The 27557-nt window shown below is 55.2% G+C and overlaps 1 protein-coding gene across 3 annotated transcripts; it reads right to left on the bottom strand.

The window, feature by feature from the left end:
* Positions 1-89: 89 nt before the first annotated feature.
* Positions 90-25978, bottom strand: SAMM50 (SAMM50 sorting and assembly machinery component). Of its 3 annotated transcripts, XM_081311229.1 has the most exons (15): positions 25790-25971; positions 23867-23977; positions 23117-23218; positions 20533-20620; positions 18180-18286; positions 17569-17699; positions 17275-17362; positions 14923-15051; positions 13552-13623; positions 12755-12841; positions 10887-10957; positions 8392-8459; positions 5266-5412; positions 4497-4638; positions 90-273 (listed from the first exon to the last, which is right to left on the bottom strand). In XM_081311229.1, exons 1-15 carry the CDS (start codon positions 25808-25810, stop codon positions 228-230), a joined length of 1410 nt encoding a protein of 469 aa, XP_081167355.1. In that variant the 5' UTR covers positions 25811-25971; the 3' UTR covers positions 90-227. The 3 variants fall into 3 exon arrangements, with proteins under 3 accessions (XP_081167355.1, XP_081167357.1, XP_081167356.1); XM_081311231.1 differs by lacking the exons at positions 90-273; positions 4497-4638 and adding an exon at positions 4996-5115 and having other exon boundaries at positions 25790-25973; XM_081311230.1 differs by lacking the exons at positions 90-273; positions 4497-4638; positions 5266-5412 and adding an exon at positions 8034-8260 and having other exon boundaries at positions 25790-25978.
* Positions 25979-27557: the final 1579 nt, after the last annotated feature.

Genomic DNA, 27557 nt, shown 5'->3' with positions numbered 1-27557 from the left:
GGGATCCAGGTGGAAGGACACAGGGCATCCTTAGGAAAGGGTGGCGCAGGTCACGAGGTGGTGAAAACAAACTAGAGTCACCATGCAGCTGTTTGTCTTTAAAATTTATTGGCATGGTTTTCCAGCAGAGCCGTGGCCCAAGACCCTCGACTGTCCCCCTGAGAAGGCGTGTGGCACGGGTGACTCCAGTGGCCTGTGTCCCCAAGGTACTCTGGAGGGTGCGCCAGCTACAGGAACCGTATCCCAGCTCCAAACTGCACACCGTCACATATCCTGCAAAAGAGGAAGCGATCATCGCAGCAGCCCTGCTAGGCCTGACCCTAGGCGTGGCTCTCAGCAGCACCCGGGCACCCTGCTTTCCACAGACCTCCTCCCTGCCTGCCAGCCAGGACCCCCTCCCCCAACCCCGCCAGGCCCTGCTTCCTCCCTGGCCAGATCCAGAATCAGCCTCTAGAGGACGAAGGGAAAGAGGACAGGAACCCTCCACCACTCCCTCCTTGCCTCCCGACCTTCCCCAGGGGCAAGAACAGGGTGAGGTGGGGTGGGAGGGGAGACAGGGCACAGGACCCAGGACAGGCCCAGACCACAAGACCAGGTCCCAGGGTCACAGCCTCACAGGTGGAGCTGGGCCTCCTCCTGGACCTGCTCCAACCCAGGATGGGACGGATGCAAAGGGTCACATCATGTGCCATGTCTGTCACGCCGGCCACAAGCTGGCACTCTGCAGGTGATGCTCGTGCTGCTGGCATTAGGAGCGCCACCCTCCTGACGGGGCAAGGGTGCTGCCCACCACCAGCAGCAGCCACTAACCAGAAGTCCCTGCGTGAGCAACAGCCAACCCCACCCACGGGCTGGAAAGGCAAAGAGCACAGCCGAAACCTGCGCGGCCCTGGAACCACCTGGCCGCCTGCGGGCCCGAGAGCCGCGCCGGGCTCCACGCCACCAGTGTAGATGCAGCCCTCGCCAAGGCCACTGCAAAGAGAGTCGCACACAACTAGCAGGCACGAGCCAAGCCTGGCCTCCTCACCCGGGAGAGGGCGGCGTCCAGCACGGGCTCACTCCAGCCACAGACCACTGTGCTGGGGCAGTGCAGACCACCCAGTCACCAAAAAAACACCCCGAAGGTCACACCAGGCCATGCCCAGCCGCGGCACCCTCAGGATGGCCTCCTGAGCCTGCTCCTCCTGCTCCAGGCCAGGTGTGGCCGCCTCTACCTCTCCCCACTGCCACCACCACTGTCCTGTGCAGCCCCCACAGCCTCTCCTGCCTCCGCCCCACACACAGCACCAGCACCCCAGCCTCGGCAAGGTCACACTGAAGGTGCCCGCCGGCTCCAACCACTGGTGGCTTGTGTTCAGTCCCGCCATGTGCCAGGGCATCTTCAATGGCTGCCACTCAAACCCCAGGCACTGCTCTAGGCTCCAGGAATTCAGCAATGAAAATGAAGTTGAGGTCCAGACTCGGAGACCTTGTGAACCCCCGGGGACACGCCATGTGGCTAGAAGGCAGAGGGACGTCAAGCTCAGGCTCCTTGGTGTGGCCCCTGCCCCTACTGCACAAGTGCCCGTGTCCAGCCACGCCACACACTGGCACATCTTGGCCCTGCTCTCCAGCCAGAGCCCTTCCTGGCCCATTGTCCCTCAGGAAGGTCCGGATCAGCTCCCGCTGCGCAGGGCCTCTTACTGCCCCTCCACACACCCTGGGATGGTCTCTTTCCCCACGGCTAGCCATGATTGCGTTCCCAGGTGGGCACCTGTGTGTCACCCAGCTCCAGAGACTGTGCTCTGAAGACACCCCAGAGACTGCAGTGCCCCAGGCAGCTCCGGAAACTACGGGTACCCGCAGGCCACCACGCACACTGTTCCCATCCGCCAGCTGCCCAGGTTTAGAATGACCTCCCGCGGGCAGCACCTGCCCAACCTCACAGCATTCTAATTCGGATGGACAACTTCACCCTGAGCCACAGCGGGGTCAATGGGGAAGGGGACTACACACTCAAGGATGCTGGACGGTACTCCCGGCCCATGATAGACACAGCCGCCACCCACCCAGGTCAAGGTTCCCCTGCACTGGCCTACGGACACCGGCGCTGTCTCCTGGGAGCCCACATTTGGAATCAGTCTCTGAAACATCTTTCTCAAGTCGTTCCAGGGCAAGGGGACTGAGGGCTGCAGGGCCCGCAGCCAACCCCAGCAGGGCGGATGGTGTGCTCCCAGAGCCGCGGCTGCTGAGGCATGCTGACACCCAGTGGCCTCCGTCGGTACTGCAGGGTGGTGGCTGCCGGAGCTCCCAGACCCTGCTGTCCCCAGGCTCCTGGGGGACCTCCAGGCGGTGCCAGGGCATATCACCTGAAATGCGCTCCCCCATACCTCTATTCTGACGGCCTTTGCAGCACTGAGGAAGGAACCGGGCCGTGTGTGCTGGCCACACTCCAGCCTCTTGGCTCCAGTGCCCTGTCACAGCACTTTCAGCACCACCTGCAGAGTGTCACACACAGGGACTGCTAGTGCAGGGGGGCCGAGGTCCCCATCTGCAGTGGGAACAGTCTCTGGAAAGCAGCGTGGACAGGCGTGGGGAACCTGCTCACCGCTGCCGGGGCTCCACCAGGCTCCAGCCCTTCCCTCGCTCTGCACCGAGTTGCACGTCACAAACAGCACACAGCGGAACCCGGGGTGACATGGGAGGAAGGGGAAGCACCTCCTGAAGGACACAGGGAAGACCTGGCGTGGTGGGCACACCAGCAGCAGCAGCAGCAGCAGCAGCCGCCACAGGAAGAACCACTACCTTCTCCAGCCACATCCTCAGACCAGGGTCCTCTGCACGCACGCACGCACTCTACAAGGGTCCACAATCGTTACTGTCCACTCTCCAGGAGAGACAGAGAGGTTAAGTCACTCACCTCAGGTCACACAGCCATACCAAGGAGCCCAGCCCGGTTGCAGAGCACACATGGGCACAGCCTATACAACTAAACCCTTTGCAGCTTTAGCTTGTGCTGGAACAGGGAGGTGGGGAGCAGAGAGACTGGGGGTCCATGGAGCAGCCGAGGCAGTCTGCAGGTGCTGGCAGCGCCCCGGACACAGCGCAGAGGCCGAGCCAGCCCTTCAGCGAGGGGAGGCGCTCGCCCTCTCCCACTCAGTAGGAACTATCAGGAATGTGGGTGGCAGGTGCTCAACTGCGCCCGAGCATCGAGGCTGGGGAAGAGCTGCTAGTGGGCGGTCCCCACAGCACCATCCCCACAACGCTGCAGGAAGAGCACAGGAGTAAACAATGCCACATGTCCCTGCGTCAGGCGGTGGCACTGAGATGACACCACCGCTCAAGGGCAGCATAAGCAAGACCAAAAATGAAGAGAAAAAAATGAAGCCAGAGTACTGCACGGCCACACCCAAAATAACAGGAACACGCCCAGACGCTGACAGAGCGCGTGTCCTCAGTTCCTATGCTGAGGTCCTGGCCCACAGTGTGACCGTGATTGGAGGAGGGTCCCCTGGTGGGGCTCCAGCCCATTCATGACACCAGCGCTCTGGCTCGCTCCCTCCTGATGAGGACGTGATGGGAAGGCGGCCCTCTGCAAGCCAAGAAGAGAGCCCTCGCCAGGAACCCACTCTGCCAGCACCCGATCTTGGACCTCGGCTCTGCAGCCATGACATGTCTGTCTGCTGTCGAAGCCACCCTCCCTACGGTGTGGCGGTGGCAGCCTGAGCCGCCCAATGCACACCACTGTGCCAATACTCCTGCATTTCCTGAAACTCCAGTAATGCCAGACGTGGGCCTGACCTCCACAACTGCGCGTGACCTTCGAGCACATCTGTCCACAGACCCTGCCATCCGCAGCCAAACGACAAGAAAAAAAGTTCCTAGAAAGCAGAACATGAATTTCCCACGGCCGAGTCCTATGCTGAACTCCCTGCGAGCCCTGGACTGGGTGCTACATCACCCAGGAGGGCTGGGGCCCCGAGGGCATGCGCACACGCTGCCCGAACACCTGCCCAAACACCGCACAGTGCACACAGGCCTGGCGCATGTGGGGTTTGTCTCCACGGGGGTCCTGGAACCAATTTATGGCAGAAACCAAGGGATAACTACTTGGCAATCTTTCCTACAGAAAAGAAGCACCAGAGAAAGGCCAGATGGCAGGTCCCTGGACCAGAAGAAGGCCCCAGGACTGTCCTTCTCTAGAGGCCTCAAGCCCCGCCTGCAAAGCCAGAACCAGCAACGCCACCTTGTGTTCAGCAAGCAGAACCAGTAATGCCCGGCCAGAGGAGCGCGCTCCCACGGCCCTGGGCCAACAGGCACGGAGCACCTAAGTGGGGCTGAGCACCTCCAAACTGGAAGAGAGACCAACGGGAGGAAAATCCATGAATTCTTCTATTCTTTGGCTAAGTATTTGATTTCTCCGAAAATCTTTGCTCTTAAAAGATACTGATATGATTAACCACACCCAAAAATACGGACCCCAGAGAGGCACGCGGCTGTGGGCGCCCTGCACGCACCTGTCACCCCGCTGCACTCCCATGGGGATGCAGTAGTTGAGCTCTAGGCGAGCGATGTTGCCAAGCCTGAGGACGAGGCCCGCTCCGTACGACCAGCGGATGCACTCGGCCAGCTTGCGAATGTGGGCTCTGGGACCGTCCCCTGAAAGAGAGAGGACATGTGACAACAACCTGTATGGGGTCATGTCAGAAGTGTCCACAGACAAGCCTTGCTGCTCGCTATCCTCCTCCTCTGCCCTGTGGTCATTTCAAAGCCAGCCGCGAGAGCCTGGGCCACCGCTGCTCTCAGTGCCGGAAGCCAGGCTTCTCACTCAGCTTGCCCAGCCCCAGCCCCTGGCCACCCGGGAAGCCCTACTCCAGGCCCCGGCTGAGAGCCGCGTCTCCACAGGGCTTTCCAGGTAGGTCCCCTGGACGTATGTGTCTGCTGTGAGCCTGTCCTGGACTGCACTCCCCAGGAACAGGACGGTCCCTGTGCAGCTCTGGGGCTCTGACGTCTATGCTCACCCGTGCTCCGGACGTGTGTGTTGAAGAATCGAGAACAGAGCTTATTCTTTGTTAGACAGGATGACTGTATTTCTCGAATGATTTGTTCATTTGATCAACAGCTTTTTTCTGGGCACTGTATTAGGTGTAGTTGGATTTTTACTAAGAAAAGCTGGGTTCCTAAATTTAAATACCATATAATCTAAAAAGACAGCCACCTATTTGTGCGCTGGGGTCTTGAACACGGAAACCGCAGTCCCGCGCAGCTCACGGGAATGCATCTTACCGTAGTTGAGGTTGCAGAGGTTTCCCGCGTTCAGGAAAAAGTGGGTTCTGAAAAGTTCTCCGAAGCCGCCCTGGCCTGGCCGGAAGGGCAACGGGGTGTACAGGTGCAGGCCGCCAGCCCAGTAGGCCTCTCCTCCCAGGTAGTCCCCTGCGAAGGGCAGAACAGGAGCAGCTGACAAACCAACACTGCACTGCCACGTCACGGGCCACTGCCACGTCACGGGCCACTGCCACGTCACGGGCCAGTGCCGTTCACCCTCAGGTTCCCAGCCACTGGCCCCCACTCCTGCTGAGGCCTCTTTTCTCCTGGTTTTACAATTTGATTTAACTGGGGGGAGGGGGAGCAGTAGAGTTCAAGAAAGAAAGCACTAGGTCATGTTCGCCATCTGTGAATGTAAGGGACCAGAGAGGGCCTGCGGACCTCACTGCACACACACCTCCTCCCAGCAATCCAAACACCAACCTTCCTGCCGTTTCTGGAAACAGCTGCAGAGTCTGTCCAAAGGCATGGAGCCCGCCCCAGGGGACAGGCTGCTAGTCAGCGGTTCAGATCACCTGCACTTTTATTTTTTTTTGGACAAAGGTTACTTTTCCCTAAACCTGACTACTCAACTTTTTCCTTATTTCTAAAAAATGCTCCTACCCATTACATTTAACATTAAAGCCACCAAAATCCCTCCAACCTTGTTGTCTATACTCTTTTTTTAAAAAATTATTTTTTAGTTGTAGTTGGACACAATACCTTTTATTTTATTTTTTTTTTCATGTGGGGCTAAGGATTGAACCCAGGGCCTCACACGTGCTAGGTGAGCACTTTACCGCTGAGCCACAACCCCAGCCCCTGTATTCTTGTTACAAAATACCACTTAAAGTATCTTAGTCCCTCAAATGAGGGACCATGAAAAGGTCAACCCAAGGACGGCACTGCTTATTCGCTGTAGAGCCCTGCATCACTCTGGCCCTTTCAGCACTGAAACCAGAAGGGAAACGAGCTGCCTCCCGCTGTTCTCAGGAAGCTTTTCCTGATGAGAAGCAACCCCCCCCCCCCCCCCCCCCCCCCCGGGCTGGGTGCAGCTGCAGCAGAGCACTGGCCTTGTGCACAGGCCCAGCTCCCGCAGCATCACAGGAAAAGGGAAAGGAAAAGAGAAAAGAAATACACTCTGTAGAAAATCCCATGACCGTAGAAGAGTAGGAAAAATGGAGATCTTCTCATCCAGCTAGTAGCCTGTTCTTTCCTCCAGCAAATAATAACGTATGATTAAATGTAGCTTTACATGACCCATACGAACACACACACACACACACACACACACACACACACACACACACGAGTTCTTAGTGTAGTTTGTTTCCCAGTTTAATGTTCTTTCTCCTAATGTTTGATGTTCTTTGAAGATAAGGCTTTTATGCCTGAATTACAACGTAAATGGACCAAAACTTCCATTTCTCTCCTAGTGTCAGATGGGGTTCTAATTCCTTCACAGTGGACATTTCAGGCTTTCATTAAAGACCTTCTCCCTTCTGATGGCACCCACCACCCACGCCAACGCAGCTCCTCTACCAGCAGGCTTGGCCTACGTGGAGCACCATAGGCACAGTCCGCCTGCTTTCTGCAGGTTCCTGGGATCCGTACACCATCCCTCGGCTGGTGGCTTGCAATCCGTTCCCCGCATCTTGCTGTGAAGGCATCACCGACTGCCTGTCCCAGTGCTGATGGGCATCTGGCTATCTAGTTTCCAGTTTGGGGATATCACTGATAGTCTCCAAAAATAAAAACTTTAAGGCTCATGATACATCAAATTGCTTTAGAGAAACACCACGGTGCTGACACCCTCGCCCCAGAATCCTGTGATCCCTCGGGGACAGGCGGCAGTGGAAGAGCTTGTGTGTTACTTTCAATGCCAAGTTGGAGCCTGCTAAACTTCCCCAGAATCAGCAGGTCACACTTGCTTAGAAAAAGAATAAAATCAATCTCCAAATTGTTCTAAAAATGACACTCTAATAAAGCCCTCTGAAAACAAGTAAAAAGAGACACTCTACCCTTTAAAAAATCTCTCTTGCGCAGTCACTGCTTGTGATGGATGAAGGTGGAGCAGGCGTTGTAAAACTAAGATCAGCAGAACATTTCACAATGGGGCAGAAAGTTCACTGGGGGGATGCCAAGTCCTAACGACTCATGGTGATGCCCGACTGCAGCCCAGCGCATTTATCAAAACTAAAGAATGTGCCGTGCCAACAGTGACCCTGACCAGGCACTGTTGGTCACACCAACACTGTTCCTGGATTGTAACAAATGACCAGATACAAAGTGCTGTCACGGAGGGGCCCTCTGCTCTTTCAGCTCCATTTTTCTGTCTTAAGACTAAAAAATAAAGCCTGGGTTCCAAACCCAACAGCCCAGGAAACAAAGAATAAATTCTCTTAGTTAAAAACAATTATAGTAGTTAATAAAATGAAATCGGGGCTGGGGCTGGGGCTGGGGCTCAGCCACAGAGCGCTTTCCTAGCATGCATGAAGCACTGGGTTTGATTCTCAGCACCACATAAAAATATAAAGATATTGTGCCCATCTAAAAATAAAAAATAAATATTAAAAAAAGTTGAAATAGACATTCACTAAAAATGATAAAGTAACTCAGCGCAGTGGCCACACCTGTAAACCCAGTTACTGTGAAGTTTGAGGCAGAAGGTTCACAAGTTCAAGGCCAGCCTCAACAACTTAGCGAGGCCTGTCTCAAAATTTTAAAAAATTGTATTTATTCCCATAAAAAATACTGTTGTGTTATTATGTGGGGTGGTGAGCAAGATAAGTTAAAAATCTGTGTGTGAACAAAACAAAAAGCACAAAGACACACAGATCTGAACCTAAAAAGATACACCAGCAAGTGCTCAGGTTCTCGCCAGGTGTGAAACGCGGGCCACTTCCCCATCCGTCTGTAATCCACTCCACTCTCCACGCCTGCTGCCTGGCGGACTCTGGGTCAGGCACTAACTGTACTGTTGAGGAGCAGGACACCCATCACTGTCTGACTCTCACACGTGAGCACACGCACACGCACACGGGGTGCCTTCAAGGACAAGCGGGTGACGGCCTCCTCAACGGGGCACAGCTCTGGGGAAAGACAGACCTTCGCTCTGGGGCCCGATGCTGTGCATGCTGAATCCACGGACACTGGTGGGTCCTCCGAGGTAGAACCTAGGGCGAGACAGCACGTGTCAGAGGCCGGCCACTCATGGGCGAAACCAAGATGGGCTGAAAGCGTGAAGCACACGACTGGTTGGGGATGCTCCACGCCATCGCCACACCCAGAGCTGGAGAAGGCACTCACAAGACCCAGGAACTCCAAAAACTCCAACCTCCCGCCCCAGGCTGAAGCCTCCACAGCTGCTGGAGATGCGCAGGAGACACCCAGGGCCTTGGGGTAGAGCCGCAGGGCGCTGGCCCCAGGTTCTCTCCACCCACAGGACGCCCTCGCAGTGGAGCAGGAAGGTAAAAAGCAGGACAGTCCAGCCCCGCATCTCAGAAACAGCACTGAAAGGAAACAGACTGTGCTTTTCACATTTTCTACAATGACTTTTAATTAGAAAAAAGGGCTTATAATTTTTAAGTTAATTCCGTCTGTGTTTCAAATTGACTGGATAATCTTCTTTCTTATAAAATCTAAATAAAAGTAAACGATGAATTAAAAATTACTCAGGGGCTGGGGTTGTGGCTCAGTGGCAAAGCACTTGCCTAGCATGTGGGAGCCCAGGGCGTTCCAAGGCAGGGGACACTGGGTCCGATTCTCAGCACCACATAAAAATAAATAAATAAAATAAAGGTATTGTGTCCAACTACAACTGAAAATAAAAAGTCTCTCAGAAATCCTATCCATTCTCTGAGACCAAACCTTTCAAACCTAACTTTAGATCATGATGACAACTAAAAGCGACTCCAGATAAGACAGGTATTCCTCCTGGCAGGGCCACTGCAGCTACTGCCCCAAGCAAACCTCCTCTGAGACCCACAAACATCAATCCCAGAAACAAGCGGCCGGCCCCACGGGCGCCCCACACCCCCTCTTCTGAAAGCACTCAGGCGATCCAGGGAGCACAGAGCACACGTGAAAGGCCCCGTGCCCCTGCCCACGGCATTCCCGTCTCCCGGTGGCCACTGTCCAGGTTGGGGCCGACTCCCAGGCCCTGGGCACTACACCCGTCACCTCCTGTGCACCCTGGAGTTCCACCCTACTCAGAAGGGGACCAGCTCAACATACCCCAATTTAAAATCGGGGACGTCTACCTCCCGATTTTAGTAACCAGCAGCCTTCCCTTAGGTGGCCGTGCTGGCCTCCCGCCACTGCCGTGCTGCGGCCTCCCTGAGGCGGCTGTGACCGTCTGGCTACAGCAATGCTGGGGTGGCCATCTTTGCACATAAATCTCTGCACACTTACCAAAGTTTTTTTGGTTTCTGGCAGTGGTGGGGATGAGACCCAGGACCTCAGGGCTTGGCGTCCTGCCACTGAGCCACGTCCCCAGCCCTTCTTATGTTTTTAAAAACTAGATCCATGATGTGGAAACTGTTACGTACCAGAGTTTATAAATTTAGGATTTCTATGCTCCTAAATTACCATCCAAAAAGGCTGAGACAGCGTACATTAAAGCACATTTTAACTAATACAGGTGGAAGACCGTTCCATGCCCCCAATGACAATTTCTAAGCATTAAGAACAATCTCAGGCCCTGCCGGCAGAGGTGGAAACTGCCCACTGCTCTCTAAACGGCAGAACCTGGCAATATTCTTAACACGCCTTCAGGCCCGCCTCCAGGAAGCTCTTCTCAGAAAGTAAGATGAACAACTTGTTTACAAAGTTACTTGTCACAGTGTTTTCTAGAAAAATCACAAAATTAGAAACAACTGAAATAGCCAATGATATAAGGCAGACTACAATGTTACAGTATATCTGAATAACAAAACACTGTTTGCCATTAAAATGCTACTGATGAAGACACTCTTCGTGACCTAGTGAAGGACGACCCTATAATTTCCTCAAAATTTTTTGAAAAGCACTGACACAAAATTTATGTAAAATACAGTATATTAGCAACTTGATATACGTCATGCATGCACACACACAACAAAGCAGACAAAAGGAATCAGTCCCCAAGGTCGATTCCACTCCCTCTGAGTAGGCCTGAGATTCTTACTCCCTTGAATGTTATATTTCTGCAACAAGCCTGATCCATATTCTTTCACAATTAAAAGGCACATTGCAAAAATTTTGATACATAAAGCAAAAAAAAATTTTGAATAACATAAAGCAAAAAAAAAAAAAAAAAAAAAGTACCGGGTATAGTGTGTTTTTCAAAATTAGCTTAAGTAAGAAAAGCAAAGTAGAATTAGGAATTTTGCTCTTCTAATGATAAAACTCTTCTAAAATATCTTGTCAGAAATCAACCAGCTGGGCACCATGGCACAGACTGTAACTCCAGCAACTTGGGAGGCTCAGCAGGAGGATCAGGAGTTGCCTCCCACCTTAGATAGACCCCATCTCAACAAAACAAGCAAGCAAATAAAAACCTCCAAGAAACCAAGCAAAAGACCCAAGGGAAACTCCCGCAGACTCCCCTCCCCGATACTTACCTGTCGGCAATGCTCGATGGCTTCTCACCAATAGGCACCAACATTCCACCCCAGAGAGAGGCTGAGAACACCTGTGGCAACACAGACAGTTACGTCCCCAGTGTCTCCTTCATCCTGCAGGCATCAGCAGACGGAAGGCGGGCCCCGCCCCAACATGTGGCACAAGGGCTCTGCCCTCAGGTTCCAGGGTGGCAGAGGGAGACTGCCGAGCTGCGGGGTTGCAGAACTGATTCAAGACAACCTCGAATGGCAAATAAAGCCACACTGAAGCCCAGAGGCTCCTTCCACTGACCACCCCCCACTCTAGGATGAGAAGCAAGGCCTGGCAGGACAAGCCCTGGCCTCACAGGTGAGGGAGACCAGCACCCTGGACAAGCAACCCGGCACCTGGCAGGCCTTTGCCCTGGCCTGGAAATGCAGGAGGATCACCCAGAACCCTGTGAGCACCCAGAACGTAGCAGCAAGTCCAGGCTACGATGCTCCCACAGTCACAAGGCAGAGAGATGCACCCCTCCAAGCCGCCCTCGAGGACAGAGCCCCAGAGCTCACAGGTCAGGGGGCAGTCACCTGCCTTCGCTCAGAGCCCCAGTCCTCACAGCACACAATCCCCCATCAGACCCACTGGGCTCTGCTCCTCCACACCACACGCTCGGGCCCCACGCGCCCGCTCATCTCCCTTCTCTCTGCCCTGCCAATTCCTAAGTCCTTCAAAGTTGCTCAGGTATTTCTTTTTCAGAAGCTTCAGTGGAAAGACCTAGAGATGAGGACGGGGCAGTGTGGGCAGAGCAGGCCGCAGGGAATGCGGTGGTGTACAACCCCTTCCATCTGCTGTCAGCAAATCACCTGACTTATGCCACACCTCAGTGCAAATCAGGCTTTGTGTTCCATGACTCTGCCCGGTGGCAGCTAGTGTTAAGTGTTCTGGGCACACGTGAGGTAGCCCAGGAGGCCCTGGGAGACGGGGCAGAGGGGGAAGAGCCATGGAACCCAGGGGACAGCACACCCATGAGGCAGAGCCACCCAAAAGAAGATGAAGGGTAGGAAAAAAAACACAATAATGAAGTCAAGCACAGCAGCAAAGAGCTCGGCGAACTGGGCCACAGAGACGAGCAGCGGCCTCCATCGCACTTAGCCGGGATGGCCACAGCAGGGGAAACGCACTGGACCTGAACAGCAGCAGTAGCGGAGGTCACAGACCACCTGGAGGCAGCGGCTTGGCCATCCTGTGAGCTCACCCTGGCCATCGAGGCTTAGGGCAGGGAGGCTTGGGGCAGGGGTGGACGCCACAGGTCAGCCGCGCTGCAGACCCGGGGCTCCACTGGCTGGGGATGCCCTCAGTGGGTAGTGCCTGCCCTACCCACTGGGCTCCACTGGCTGGGGATGCAGCTCAGTGGGTAGTGCCTGCCCCGCATGCCCAAGGCCCTGGGTTCAATCCCAGCACCCCCCCCCAAAAAAAAATTCAGACTCCTCACTTCCTGAGCAATCAGGATAAACCACCAAACTGGAATAAAGAGAAAAGAAAGATTCTGGAAGCACCCAGAACCCTGTGACCCGGAAAACACAGTAAAGCATTTTCATGGAAGCGACCTTGTAAGGGAAAGGAGACACTTCCATGTCAGGTCACACTGCCTCTGCGGCCTGAGATGACAAGGACAGGCTCTCTCACAGTCCTCTAGATTAAAACGAGCAGATTGTTTTCTAAGGAAGTGGCTGTCATTGCTCCTCAGGTGCCTGTGATTCTGGTTAAGCACAAAAGATCAGGCTCCAGGTTCTCCGCCCACGTGCTTTAGTGATGCAGGAACTGAGATTTACCAGGATTCCAAACCGCAGGAACAACCCAGGTGGCCGCGTCCTAGCTGGACACTCACCGAATCCAACACGAGCTGCTTATTCAACTGAAGCTCGAAGTCTTCTTTGAGGAAGCTCACGTCCCCGCCAGTATAGCCAGCCAGTTCCTGTGGGGAGAACCCGCAGGCTCACGCAGAGGCCACCAGGACAGGACTCTGCGAGAACCTAACTGCTGTTTGTACTTTTTAGAAGGCAAAAGAAGACTGTCTCCTGGAAGCCGTGTCCTCATGGCTGCAGAGGGTGACACGACACTGAACACGTGGGAGGCAGACGCACTGTCCAGCACACGCTGCAGAGCTGGCAGAGGACAGGGCCTGCAGCGGCCCAGCATCAGGGAATGCACTGGGGAACGCCCACGCCTTTGCAGTGGGACCACTGTACCTGAGACTCTGTCTGCAGCTGTCCTCTGCGCCCTCCAGCCTCCCGCCCTGCAAAACCCCCAGGCCTGCAGCCGCTGCTGGCCCGGCCTGGAGGCCTCGAACGCAGGATGGAGCCCTGCCCCGGCTTTTCTTCCCCTCTGGCCTATCATGTAGCGCACCAAAGTCCCCGTGGCCCTGTCCCCACCCCGGCTTCTGTGAAGACAGAGGAATGGACTGTGGAGAGAGCAGCACCGGGGCCAGGGCCCTGTGGGCAGGGCTGTCACCCTGCAGGCCATTTTGTTTCTGCAGTGCTGGTGGCACCGAGCCCCACCGCAGCCCCACACTCCAGCTGTTAGACTCAAGTGCACCATAAAAGCAGAAGCTGGATATCAGAATGACCACTGTGACCCACTTCCCACGGGTGTCGGCCCCGAGAGGCCACAACGAAAGGACACTACCTGGTTCACCTTCAGCAGGGCGCCTCTTCTGGGCAAGATGGAGGAATTCCGAGAGTCGATGACCATGGCATGCTGGAAGAAATTTGCACCAGGGTACTTTTGCCTCGATCAGTTCTCCAGGAGCAAGGAGCCCTGAGCGCTGACCTGCACTGGCGGAGCCGAGCCCTGCACTGCTGACCCGCCCACCCTCCCAGGGCCCCAGGCCTCCACACCAGGGAGCCCAGCAGCACACTGAGCTCAACTGAGTCATAGTAACGTGGAAGCTCCTCTGCTTCCTGTGGAGTCTCCAACCCACCTGGTCGCCCCATCCTCTCAAGGAGTCCAGAGCCCTGGCCCAAGTGAACTCAGCCAGCTTTCTCATTCTTTCTAAAAGTTAACATTCCAGCCAGGCGTGTGGCACACACCTGTAATCCCAGTGAATCGGGAAACTGAGACAGGAGGATCGCAAGTTCAAGATCAACCTTACCACCTCAGTAAGAGGCTTTCTAAAAATAAAAACTAAAAAGGGCTGGGGCTAGGGTTCTGGCTCAGTGGTAGAGAGCTGGCCTAGCATGAGTGAAGCACTGGGTTTGATTCTCAGCACCACATACACATACGAATAAATAAAGGTCCATTAACAACTAATTAAAAAAAAAAACTAAAAAGGGCTAGTAGCTAAGTGGTAGAGCACCCTGGAATCAATCCCCAGTACCAAAATAAATAAATAAATAAATAAATAAATAAATAATCCATAGTAAGCTGTTTTTATTTATTTAATTATTGGTTCCAGGGATTGGGTACCAGTATTACAATTACTGAGCTACATCCCCAGAGCCTCCTCACCTTTTTTTTTAAATTTTGAGACAGGGTCACACTAAGTTGCTTAGGACCTCACTAAGTTGCTGAGGCTGGCTTTGAACTTGTGGTCCTCCTGCCTCAACCTCCTAAGTCGCTAGGACTGCAGGCATACACCACTGGAACCAGCTTATTTTATTTTTTTTTGTATTGGTGTTTGAACCTAGCGGTGCTTTAGCAATGAGCCACATCCCCAGTCCTTTGTATTTTTAATCTGAGCTAGGGTCTCACCAAGTTGTTCAGGGCCTCACTAAGTATCCCAGGCTGGCTTTGAACTCCCATCCTCCTGCCTCAGCCCCTCAAGTTGCTAGGGTTACAGGTGTGGCCTGTAACTGCATGTGGCCACACCTAGCTCTTAGTCACGCCTTCTCCATGGTTACTTAGAGAAACAACAGGAGGAGGGGATCTCCAGCTCACAGGAAGCCAAGACCCACCTCTCAGCCTCCAGACCTCCGCAGCACTTCTCTGTGGGCCCCAACACTGATTCTCAAGGTACAGCTGTCAACACATCACACACCCCAAGACAAAAGTCCTTACTGAAAGGGACGACTTCAGTGAATGCCCACTTTCTTTCCGCACCGCGAAAGACGCCGTCCTGGAGAGGCAGCCGAGCTCCCGCCACACGCCCTCCCACTTGACGGTGTGGCTGGTCTTCCATATGGGAAACTGCAACACAGGGGAGAGGACTCGTCCTTCTAGGCGGCTCGCACACAGGAAAGTTGTGCAAACCAACTTCTGCAACGGGGCATCTCCAAGTCATTAAAAACCATCTTCAAAGGGAAGGAGGGAGAAAGGGAAAAGAGGAAGCGGGCGTGAGCTGGGATCTGAACGGAAGGACCAGGTGCAGGACAGGACCGTGGTCTAGTCTTTGAATTGGCAGGTGCAGCGGTTTCCCCAACTCTTCGGAGAGGGAACAACACACAGGTATGTGACATGTACCCATGTACCTCACTTGACCCACGCAACCCTGGTGACCACGCATCCAGTATCAACCACAGAGGAACAGGAGACCAAGTCAGAACGAGCTGAGAGCATCCTTCCTGCAGCCAGAGGCCTGAAGCCCGTGAACCCTGGGCTCCAGGCAAAGGACACCTGCCTCTCAGCCCGACACTGTCCCCAAAGCCATGGAAGAATGCCGTCCCAGATTTCTATGTCAGAAATGCCCAGCTCTCTGAACAGTGACCAATGTTGCCCGGTGGCTTTGGGAAGTTTGATGGTGACATGACTCTTGCAAGGAAGCCACGTACCCCAACCTTCCCAGAGGGCATTCCCTGAAGCCCTTCCCTGCAGGAGAACCCAGCGCACCCAGGGTAGGGCACAACAGCGCATGCCCAGAACACCCCTCCAGCTTGCAGGGGTGGGGCACCCACCTCTGCACCCACGAGGCACCGTGCAGACTGGGGAGTCAGGGGCTGACGGGAGGAGCAGCCCCTGGGGCCCTGGGACGGGTGCCTTCCCAGATGCCTGTGGGAGCTACCTAAATCGCCCCCTTGTTCCTCATAAGAGAGCTCTTGAGAAGAAAGGCACTGTCACTCAGAGACCTACTTGATGCCCCTCATGCACTGTCAGAGCTCCGGGGCCAGCAGCAAGCCCCACTCCATGTGGCCCAAGGACACCACAGTGGGCATGACCCAGTCCTTCCCCCCAGGAGCTCAGCTCCTTTGACTTCAGAGCCGCCAGCTCCAGCCTCAGGCCTCCTCCTACTCAGAACAGTGCCCTGGCTTTCCTAGCATCGGTTCTCCAACAAGGCTCAGGAAAGAGAGATGAAGGAGGGAGGCCGGGGGAAGATGAGGAAGCTCCAGGTGCCTAACCGCTGCTGGCTCCCTCAGGTGACCTGATGGGAGACCAGGGCTGCAGAGAAGAGCATATACCCCACAGCGTCCCCATGAGAGCCCACATTAGGGTACGCGGGGACTGCATCAGAGCAGGATCCTGAGCGCTGCTCCCTTCCACACCAGAAGAAGGAGCAGCAGCACGATGCTCTCGGGCGCCGTCTACACCCTGCACCTGCGTGCACCTGCTGCAAGCTGCAACTTGCACGACCTCCGCCTGCTACACTTAGAGGCAGGGTCTCCAGCGCCTCAGGGCCCACTACTGTCACACTGTTAGGAGTTGCACCTGCTGGCCCTGTGACCCTCACAGCAGCACTGAGGGACTGCACTACCCTGATACTCGTCATAGACAGAAACTCTGTTCAAGGACAAACCACCATCAGGGACAGAGGAAGTCAAGCCCATGCAATCTGCCTCCCCAGTTTCAGCAGTTTTGGAGAGTCCAAGCCAAAAACTTCCTGGCCCATTCCCAGAGATTCCTGTAGGGCAGTTCCCCGGGGGCCTGGGAGTGTGCATTTCCAAGGAGCCCCCAGCTGAGGACGAGGGTGCAGAGCAGAGACCTACTCTAGGAAAACTGCTTGTGCTCAAGGCTTTTCTCTCCTAACTAGGGCCTGGAAAGGAGGAGACGCGTAAGGAGAAGTGGAGGATGCAGGGGAAAGAGCAGTTCCTCTTAAAGCCAACACACGGGCCGATGACGCCAGTTCCATCTGTCGCCTAGTCGCATCGTTTTAGACACATTGTAAGTGTGAAACAGTAACAGAACCTTGCAGTGAAGCACAGTGACTCTGCTATCAGACACCGCTGCTCCCAAGAAGCACAGGAAAGGACAACCAGGGCCACAGGCAGCAGGGCGCACAGAAGGCATTTGATCAGGTGGACAAGGGCCACCCTGTGTTCCCTGGCTGCCTGCACCAGCTGGGGCAGAGGCGCCCAGCCAAGAAGCAGCTGGGTGGGCGGAGTCTATGCCCTCCTGCCCAGCTCTGGCTATCCTTGGCAATCAGAGAAAATGGCTGGCACCGCATTTCAAATGCACACATACACACCTGGGGGTACTTACACTGTACTCTGTGGACACTCCTCTGTCTGTCTCCCGAAGTGAGCTCCACGGGAACTGCCCGGTAACTTTATATAAGTTTACAGAGAAACTAGGAGGCAATGGGATAGAACTTTAGCTGCCGAGCCAGCGGCCTGCGGCGCACATCTCACTCAACAGGCTTGGCTACTCTGCGGCTGTCCCCAGCAACTCCACTGTAGAAGCAGGAGCTGAACTTGTCAGCTGCTCCGCACACACGGCCCTCTACTCTAATCTCACACCAGGCCACTGCAGTCAGGGACCAGGTTGGCTTCCTACTTTCTCTCGAAGTTTCCAGGCTGTGGTTTGAAGAAGGACAGGCCGTAGGAAGTTTCCTTTGTTCCATAAGAAAACTGAAAAGTCACTTTTTCTGCTCGTCCTAGGAGATTAGGGAGTTTGAGGCCGAGCACCTAGAAGGAAAAGAAAAAAAGCAGCAAGAATGTCACTGTTCCCAAAGACCAAGATGGGTGCAGGGCAGTCCCGAGAACACAACCAGAGTCTGCCGCACAGGGCCTGCACTGGTGGTCACCACACGCTTCACGACACGGCCCTGCTGGGCACGCCTTGTGAGGCACAAGCGGACCTGCCCATTGCGTGACTCAAGGACACAAATGCTACAGATCTGGAGCCTTGATGCTGAACTAGGAACTCGGAATCTGAACCCTCTCCACAGCATTCCTAATCACTGGCGGTAACACTGTCACCCAGCCACTCAGAACACCATCTAATGGACCAGGAGGTTGAAGCCAAGCTGCGGATAAACAGACTGAGGGACAAGACACGAGCAGTGGGTGGGAAGCTGCCATCAGCTGCCAGAGGCAGCCACAGGTAAAAAGCTCCTACCTCAAAATCCCAGGGCGAGAAGGGAAAGGCGCGCGTGGCCCACGTACCATGCTGCCCTCGTTGTTCCCCACCATGGTGTTGTAGCTGCCTGTCAACCTCCTCAGCTCAGTCACTTCAAAGGTGACGTCTAACCCGTTGGGCAGCGCATCATCACCTAAGGAAGCCAAGATATTAAGCAAGAGACAGTTGGAAGCTGTGCTTTCATTTTGGGTCTTACTGCTGAACAAACCGGGATCTGCGGCTCATTTATAAATAATCTCCTCTGGAAAACATGCCGTCCACCTGCAGTAAGGCATGCCCACACAGAGCCAGGACACCCCATGCCAAAAAGCTGTCCGTGGCAGGGCACCCCAAACAGCAACAGCTGCTGCGAGGAGGCATCACTGTAAGTAGTCCTACCTGCTCAACAAACCATATTTGAAACAAAATATGTTCCCCTATCAGGGAGGTCCTTGAAAATATTCGGAGTCCCAATTCAAATGACATTAAAACGTGACAACAACAATTCATGGAACAATAAGGACTTTTAGTATACACAAAAAGAAACAAGATATTGTTTATCAGATTATTAAACGACAGGGGTAGTTCTGTCCTCCATCCAACAGGGTATGAGCTGCCCGTAACCTCGGGGCAAAGACCTCCTGGCCCACCAAGGACGGGTGGCATGTGCAGAGGGGGGGCGTGTCAGGGGGGCTGCGCTATGTGGGGGCGTGGCCTCTCCTGCTCTCACAGAGCAGATGTTCACTCTCCTGGACACCTGGCTGCCATGGAGACATCCAGATGCTCAGAGGTCAGCAGGTCCAGGGTGGAGCCTTGTGGTCATTTTGGTTTTTGTTAACAGACTTTATTTTTAGAGCACTGTTGGGTGTTAGAAAGCACAGCGTTCCCACACGCCCTGCCCTGCCCCTCACATTTCTCCCTCACGTTCACATGGTGCATCTGCCACCACTGACAACCAGTCATTGTCATTATCAAGCCAGTCTAGGGTCACCCCTGGTGTTGGACACCATGGGTCTGGACAAAGGGACAAGGACATGTCTGCATAGTATCACACACAGTGGTTCTGCTGCCCTAAGCCACTCTCAATTCCCAAGTGACCCCAGTATGCAGGCAGAGCCAGAACCGATAACAGGAGGGCCACAGCCAGGCGCAAGGCCAGGCCCAGACCAGGGAGGGGCGAGAGCCACAACCAAAGGCCAAAGGCCCTGCCACCGAGAAGAGCACCTCCAGGTGGGCCCAGGCCTCGGGCGCCGGAGTTCCATGACTCGCCTGGTGGACCTGGGCAAGCCACCTGAGCTGCTCAGAGCCCTGGCTTCACCAGCTGAAGTGCTTACAACAGCAGCAGCGCGACACCTCGCAGGCTCTTGACCCCTGAACTGGATGGAGCATGAGAACACCTGCCGCAGGGTCTTCCGGGCACCACCCTCTGGCAACACCCAGGTGCGTGGAGTTCACTTTGCCCTGACTGGCCCAGGACTCCCCAACTTTACCAGGCCTCAGAGCAACACACCACAGAAGGCAGCCCCCGCCCCCGCGCAGCTTCTGCTGCCATCCACCTGCGTTTCCACGGAGCTCCCAGGTGACAGCGCCACTGCTGGTCTGGGCCACGCAGACAGCCACTGTTGCAATCACAGCGAAGCCTCACCTTTCACCTCCCTGCCTCCTCACATATGGGCACGTGGGACTCAGCCCTGGCCAGTGACATGTGAGGAGAGTGCAGAGCCCAGCACTTGGGACGGGTATGCATCTACACGTGTACGCTGTGTGTGTGTGTGTGTGTGTGTGTGTGTGTGTGTATGTTGTGGTACCAGGGATCAGGCCCAAGGCCTCACTTACGCTAAGTGCTCTATCCCTCTATTTTTACTCTGAGACAGGTTCCCTCGAGGTTGTCCAGGCTGGGCTTGAACTAGGGATCCTCCTGCCTCAGGCTGCTGGAATTACAGGCGTAAAGAACCCCACCCTGCCACCCCCACACCTTCATGGGCCTGGTTAACAGCAGAGCTCCTGGTACAACAGTAAATACTGACTCAGCTGAGATCTGTCCACGGCCACAGAGCACTCCAGGGATGAGCAAAGCCAAAGCACAGACCAGACTCCCCCTGTTCAGAGCACCCACTCAGCGGGGCTCCACCAAGAGCTCCTTCAGCAGCTCTGAGCTGCCCGTGTCGAGAGGGGCCTGGGTCCCGCTTCCAGCACCCTCCCCAGAGCCTGAGCAGCCAGGGCTGAGACAACAATGTCCTCTGAGCTCACTACTCCTCCCACCCTAGACACAAAAAACAGCTTCTTGCCCAAAACCTAGCTCAGAAGCCTTCAGACCGCCCTGTACACAGCCACACAGCTGCCCCTTGACCCTGGAGGATGGATGGAAGGGACTCACAAAGACACACCCACAGTGCGCACCTTGACAGGTGTCGATCAAGACGTCCACTTGTCTAAAGATCCCGAGACGAAGCAACTTCTCGCGGGCTTCGTGAGACTTCCTCATCACCTGTGAGAGGGAAGACAGCAGGTACAGGAACACACGTGGCCCCAGAGCAGGCTGCACTGCCCCTGGGCAGCAAGAGCAGAGAATCACCAAGGCCAGACACGAAGAAGGGAAGCATCGGTGTGGGGACAAACCCTGTTCCCAGTGCCAGCCACGTGGGGGACATGGCTCCAGGGGACACACACACACAGGCCCTAAGTGCAATCCCTAACTGTGCCGAAAATAAATGAAAAATAAGTTAAAAAGCACAGGCCAGGCCGGGGGCATGGCTCACACAGGAGAAAGCCTCGGGTGGGGAGAGCGGAGGCCCTCGAGTCTTCCCAGAGGGGACGGCATGAGAGTGTGCACTGTGGGGACGTCTGGTGACAGGGACATCTGTTGCCCGTGTGTGTGCAGGCCTGTCTGGGGGTTTCAGGTGGAAACCGTCTCTAGCCACCGCCTAACGCCTCTTCTCCTCGCTGTCAACAGCAGTCCCCCCCCATGTCAGGAGCCATGCTGACTGGAGGACAAGCAAGGGGCAGCCAGGACAGGACTGTGTGACAGGCAGATGTGGCTCTCCCCTGCAGGGGGATCAGGGTCCTGCAGGAGGAGCTGGGCCGGGGCGCCTGGAGTCCTGCGAGCAGGGGGATGGCGGCAACGGGGCAGCAGGAGGCCCCTGCAGCAGACCGGGAGCTGGGGCGGCACTGACCCAGCCCAGGCAGCGGGCAGGTCGGCAGGGGGCAGTCATCTCACAGGTGAGGCTGAGGCCACGGGCACTGACTGAATGGAGGAAACTGAGATTTCCAGCTCAGGCTTAGCACCTGGCTAGAGATCAGCGCCCTTGGAGAAGTCACAGAGACGAGGAACAGCAGGGCGGGGCTGGCAAGACTATGACTCCGGACGTGCCCTGCAGCGGGACGTCTGTGGCCAGCCACAGGCAGGGTCCAGGAGGCCGGTGCACAGCCAGGCTGAGCTCAGCTGACCACCTCGGTGCTTGGCTGGAACCAGGGCTGTGGATGCACTCAGAGGTGACACCAGGCTGGAACCAGGGCTGTGGATGCGCTCAGAGGTGACACCAGGCTGAAGGGTGGTGGCAGGGAAAGAGGCTGACACAGACCTCACAGTGACCATGACAAGATGGCAGGCACCCAGGAAGGGACGCCCAGGGAAGAGAGCGGAGATAAGGTGGAGACGTGTTCAGGAGGGAAGCAGAAAGTGCATGCCTCACAGCGACAGGGACATGTAATACAGGAAGGCCCTCCTAAACCAACACAGCCTCAGAGCCCGCGGAGAAGGAAGACCTGCAGGCAGCTCCCAGCAGAAACCGGGCCAACAGCAGGGCAAAGTGACCTCACGCCTCATTAAAAAAAAGCAAATCAGAACGACGACAAGGCATCGTTTTCACCTAACAGACTGGTGAGAACTTAGGTGAGACAACACTCAGTGGCGGACGCCAACCCTCCTGTGCTGCAGGAGTGCGGATGGCTAGGCTTTCGTGGCGGTGCTGAGTGGCAGCGCACGCGCCCTTGGACCTGGCAGCACCGGGTTTTGAGAACTCTAACATGCAGATGCATCCTCGCTTGCAAGACAGGAACGAGATGCTCAACACAGGTGCCGTGAGAGCAGAACCACTCATCTAAACGGCCATCAGTGGGGACACAAGTCCCTTCAATGAGGCACCAGGGCACCCACAGCCTGGCACAAGCTGGTCATATTTGCTGATGACAAGGACAGTTCAGGAACGAGAGAACGGAGCTAGTGTAAGAAGGTTGTGTGTGTTTATCCACACACAGGCTGGGAGGACACGGGAGCCTCAGCCACATCACCTCTGAGAACCGGCTGGGAGCGGCAGGGAAGGGGATGTTCACTCCAGTGCCTCTGCGCTGTCCATTCTTCACACCTTTTAAATTTAACTGGGTTTATACATCGTGTTACCTTAGTCTGTTAAAAATGTAAACTTTGTTTTTTGGGAGTGGAAATGGTCCACAGTGTCAAATGCCACTCAAAGGTTGATAAGAAGGGGACAGGAAGGAGCCAGCTGGATCAGACCATGAGGACAGGTGACCTCTGCCCAGGCCTGTTCAATGCGATCCCACGCACAGACTCACAGGAGGAAGCCACAGGTGAGCAGAAAGAGGGTGCAGTGCAGGAGAGAGATGGCTCCACAGAGAACTCCCCAGGACCCAGAGAATGGCTGGCCAGGTGCACAGCTGGCACCAGAGCACTCAGCCCAGAGCCTGGGAGGGGTGGCTCCAATTCCACAGGCTCCTCAGGTGGGAGAGTCATGAAACACAGACAGATGGCCACAGACAGACAGACAGACACCTTCTCCAGAATGAGAGGAGGTAGGACATGCGCAGGCATGGGGAGCTGTGGGGGGCACCCGAACCCAGGCCCCTCTGGGTGGGTGGCAGCTTTCAGCAGGGGGCTGCGGTGGGGTGCTCCAAGCTGTGAGGTGCCAGGGAATCACAAGTTCCTCAGACAGGACCCAAAAGAATGCCAAGGAAAGATGCCACTCACCTCAATGAGGTTTCTAGCCTTAAAAACATCTCCAATTTCACACATGATGATGTCATCCCTAGTCCTTCCAAGGCCATCAAAGTGAACATGCTGAACTACCACCTAAACATGACAAGGACAGAAGACAAGTGACTACTCATCAAGGCTAAAGACAAGCATCAGAAACCAACTTCAAGGTGTTCCTCAAGTTCAACAACCCACACTTCTTACTCCTGGATTTTAATCTTATTTCTGACACCTTGTCAAAGATCCTCCCACTCAGGCTTAACCTCTGCCAGGTCTGGACTTCTTGCAGAGATCTGGTGTCTTCAGCCCAAGGACCCAGGACCCCCTCAGCCCATGCACAGGTAGGCACAGGCAGGCACAGGCAGGCCCGAGGCCCCAGCCATCCCCAGCACACTCCTGAGCACTGGGACCCCGACTTAAAAACTGTGTGGGTCATGTTCAGACCTCACACGGCATGACCAGAAGGCCCTTCCCATCCTCTCTGGGAAGAGCCAGAAAGGCAGGCTCAAGCTTCTAAATACTTTTGGTTTCTTTAATAGAACACAAAAACGTGTTTGCCTAGACCGCCCACATAAACAACAGCAAAAGAAAAACGACTCCTCTACAACTGGCAACTATTTTCCTGGAGTCAGCAGTCTTTCTTGTTGTAGTAGATTGCAGATTAACTCTGCCCACCTCCCCCCAGCAGTGTACGGAAGTGAACACTCCAGTAATAATCACATTGAAATCTAACTATAAACTCACGTCTTTGTTTTCCAATATTTCCTGTTTAGCTTCAGGTTCAACTTCAACAAATTCAGCTTCTTCACCTAATGCTCCAAAATCAGGCCCATTTGACGGAAGAGGCTCCAAACTCTGAAGGTGGGGAGGAACCACAAATAATCAATGACCTGTTTCACTAATGGAGATCCATACATTCATCAATAGGATTCTCACGATCCTGCTATGTGACAGGCACTTCTAAGACCTTCACCCTCACAGTATTTCCATTGCAGGGTCTGGAAGAAAAGGCATGGAGTATAAATGTTTGTTGGGATTTGGTCTCCAACCTTTAAGTCAAACGAGCTATCAGTCAACCCATTTTTTCATGAGCCCCAAATGCCAGACACTAGGCAAGGCAGTGGTGAAAGGATTTAAAATAAATGCAATGACTTAGGAAGCATCTTGAAAGTGGCACAGACTAGTATCAAATGGAAAAGCCTGTAACCATAGCAGATATTAGTGATAATTGCTGTTTTGCAAAGCTTTTGCTTCACATAAGCATGCAAATACTATGCCAAATGTTTTCTGAGTCCTGTTCAAATATGAGAAAAATACTGGCTAGTGGGCTGAAAAAACTGAATTAAAAGAACTGAAGACATTTTTTGTCAATAAATTAATCAACAGAGCAGCAATTTTCACATCAAAACAGCTCCTTAAAAGCCGAGTTTGTTTTTGGCCAAGGACATAGTAGGCCATTGGTAAATACTAGTTGAATAAATGAATGAAGGCTTACACGATTCAAGATGCTATGACCCAAACCAAATATGCTGCTGTTCCTACTCCTAGAATCTAATAAGACAAAAAGCAAATGGGACTAAAGTAAGGCAAGAGCAAATGGCCCTCGAGGGGGAAAGGCAAGGAGGTGGTAGTACATCCAAATGAGGGGGAGAAAAGAGTCAGCTTGAGCTGAGGTCTAAAGATGGAGATATTTTGCTAGATAAAGTTGGGTTCAGAAGTGATTGGCAGAAGGGGGAATAAATGCAGGACCACAGTCCAAAGAACACGTCAGAGGCAATGCTATTTGGTTTGAGCGAAAAACATGTGAAGGGAGTTAACTCCAATTCTGGAAGCCAGGCTAAGCGTCCATACGAAATTCTTTTGGATGTTAACTGGGAACCATTGAAAACTTCTGAGTTAGGCTCATGAAACAATCCATATTGTAGCAGAAAACTAGTGTCGGGCCCAGACTCCAGAAGTCTTGAGTTTGGGGACATTTTGCAGCTCCGTGTGACCTTGGACAAATTACTCATTATCGGGCCTTCAGTTAAGATTCTTTAAAAGGAGAGTAGTTTGGCCAGCAGTTATCATGCTCCAAGCACCCGATAAATAACTGTCCACTAAAACCGGGGAGGCCAGTGGCTTGGGCTGAGCTCCTGCACCAGCCGGAACAGAGGACACCACCACGGGGTCCCCGGAGGGACGGACGGCCGTGACTGGCTCAGGAGGGAAGCCTCCCCTGCTTTGGCCTCCGCGAGCAGAGTCACTTGGGGTCGCCGGCCGCCTTCTCTCCTCCGTCCATTTGCGCCCCCTCCGCCCTCCCGTCTGAGGCCAAACTCCTCTGCTCGGCGGGCCAAGAACCGCAGACGGCAGCGACGGAGCGGGCGGGCCGCCTTCCCGCGGACTTCACGCGCTGTCCCCGTGGCCATGACGGCCCGGAGCGCGGGGCGCTGAGGTCACCGCGGCAAGTGCCAGAGTCCCGCCGAGTGACCTTGAGCAAGTCACGACCCTCCCCCAGCGTGGGCCTCCCGCTGCGACGTCCGCGGGACCCGCTGTCCGAGGTGACCTGCCCGCGGCCGCCGGCCCCGGCCCTCGGCGCGCGCACTCCGGGGACCCCGGGCAGCCCCGGCAGCGTCCCCCCGTGGTGCCCGCCCGCCCGCCCGGTCCCCTCGGGCGCGGGCCACTTACCCGGGCGTGCACCGTCCCCATGGCTCCCTCTCCAGCCGCCGCCTTGCGGACCTGCCCGGGCCAGACCCACGCTCGGCTGGTGAGTGCACGGGGCGCGTCCGCGGTGCCGAGCTGTCCGTCGGCGCAGTTCCCTCAAGCCCCCGGAAGCGGCGCGCTGGGGGCGGCCATGATACCCCGGCTACGCCCCGCCCCCGGCTCATATGCCTTCGTTCATTGGTCCACGTGAGCCGTGACCCGGATGCCCACACGGACGCGGGAGGCCCAGCGGTCGAAGCTGCGGGGGTGGGGGGGGGGCCTGGCTGCGTGAGGCTCCGCGGGAGCCGGGCGTGGGGCGTGGGCGTCCGCGGGAGATGGAGCCCGCCTGGGGGTGCTCCGAGTGCTGGCTGCGTCTCCCCCGGGGACTCGCACCAGGGAGGCCCGAGGCCTCACCGGCATCTGGAGCTGGACCTTCCGATGCCCAGGTCCGCTCCTGGTTACGGGGCACTCTTCCAGCCCCTGGAATCCCAGGGCCAGTGTCGCCCCGGTCAGCGCGCAGGTGGCCATGATCTGCTTCGCAGGGTTGGATCCGAAGGGCTTGGGATGAGGGAGGAAATATGCATTCCTGGGCCAAGGCGTGGCTCCCGGGGAGCCCAGCGTCAGTGGCCCTGGTCCTTCACTCCGCCCCGCAGTCGGTAAGAGGGATCCGAGCCGGACCGCCCAGGTGTTTGGACAGAGACCGTCACAGCGGTGACCAGAAGACTGGGACTTCTGCTACCGAAACAGCGCCCCCGCTTAAAAAAAAAAAAAAAAGTACGTGTGTTTAACAAAAACCATCCATTCTGATAAAAGCAATGAAAGGACCAAGACAGGTAGAGAATGAGAAAAGAGGAATCGTGGGTAATTATGTGGACGGGTCACACTCCCTCCGGTAACGGAGAATCTCTTCCTTTTCTTCTTTTCCTTTCTCCTTTCCAGAGACCCTGACACCCTTTCCATTTAAATAGCAGCTCTGCAGGCCTCCAGCAGGCCTGGATGTTCGCATCCACATTTCCCTTCTTGCCTGGAAGGAGACACATCCCAGTGCCAGCCAGACCCCGGCCCTTCCCTCGCTGCACCCCTTGCAGGTTCACCTGTCCACTTATTTATCCTCCCAGCTACACCATCAGCTCCATGAAGTTCTGTCTGATTTTCACTGAACCCGGCTCCTAGCACAGAGCCATGTACCAGGCAAAGACTCGTGGATATTGACTGGGTTACTGTCCTTCTATCCCAGAGCAGGGCAGACAGAGGCAGCGCTCAGCCTCAGCTCCAAGCATAAGTTACCCCTCTCCACAGCTGAGAGGGGACCCAGGAGGGAGGACAGGAGTGTCTTGTGATCCCATCACCCGCCTGACCTCATCTTGGTGCTGAAAGCAGAGCTTGGCTCAGTAAACAATCTGCACCATCCTCATTACATTGGAGGGAAGTGGAGGGGGCACATCCCTCTGCACCCCTGTCCAAGCCCGTGCTTTTGCTCACACTGTTCCTTCTGCCTCAGATGCCCCTTAGCCACTCAGCCAGGAGTGCCTGCCGCCTTCCAGGCCTGGTCCACGCCGACGCACACTGCCCCAGAGTCATACCCTGCCCCAGCCCTCCTCCATCACCAGTGTTCCCAGCAAGGTTTCTCTCAGTGTGTCCTGGAGACCAGGGCTGGGGGTGTGGCTCAGTGGAAGGAAGGAAGGAACAAAAGAAAAGAAACATGACATTCCTGGGCCTCAGGACTTACTGACACAGAATCTCCAGAAAGTAG

The sequence above is a fragment of the Spermophilus citellus genome (assembly GCF_964194105.1).
Source record: "Spermophilus citellus genome assembly, chromosome: 10".
In the NCBI taxonomy this organism is placed as follows: domain Eukaryota; kingdom Metazoa; phylum Chordata; class Mammalia; order Rodentia; family Sciuridae; genus Spermophilus; species Spermophilus citellus.
This window is presented reverse-complemented; position numbering and strand designations above follow the sequence as displayed.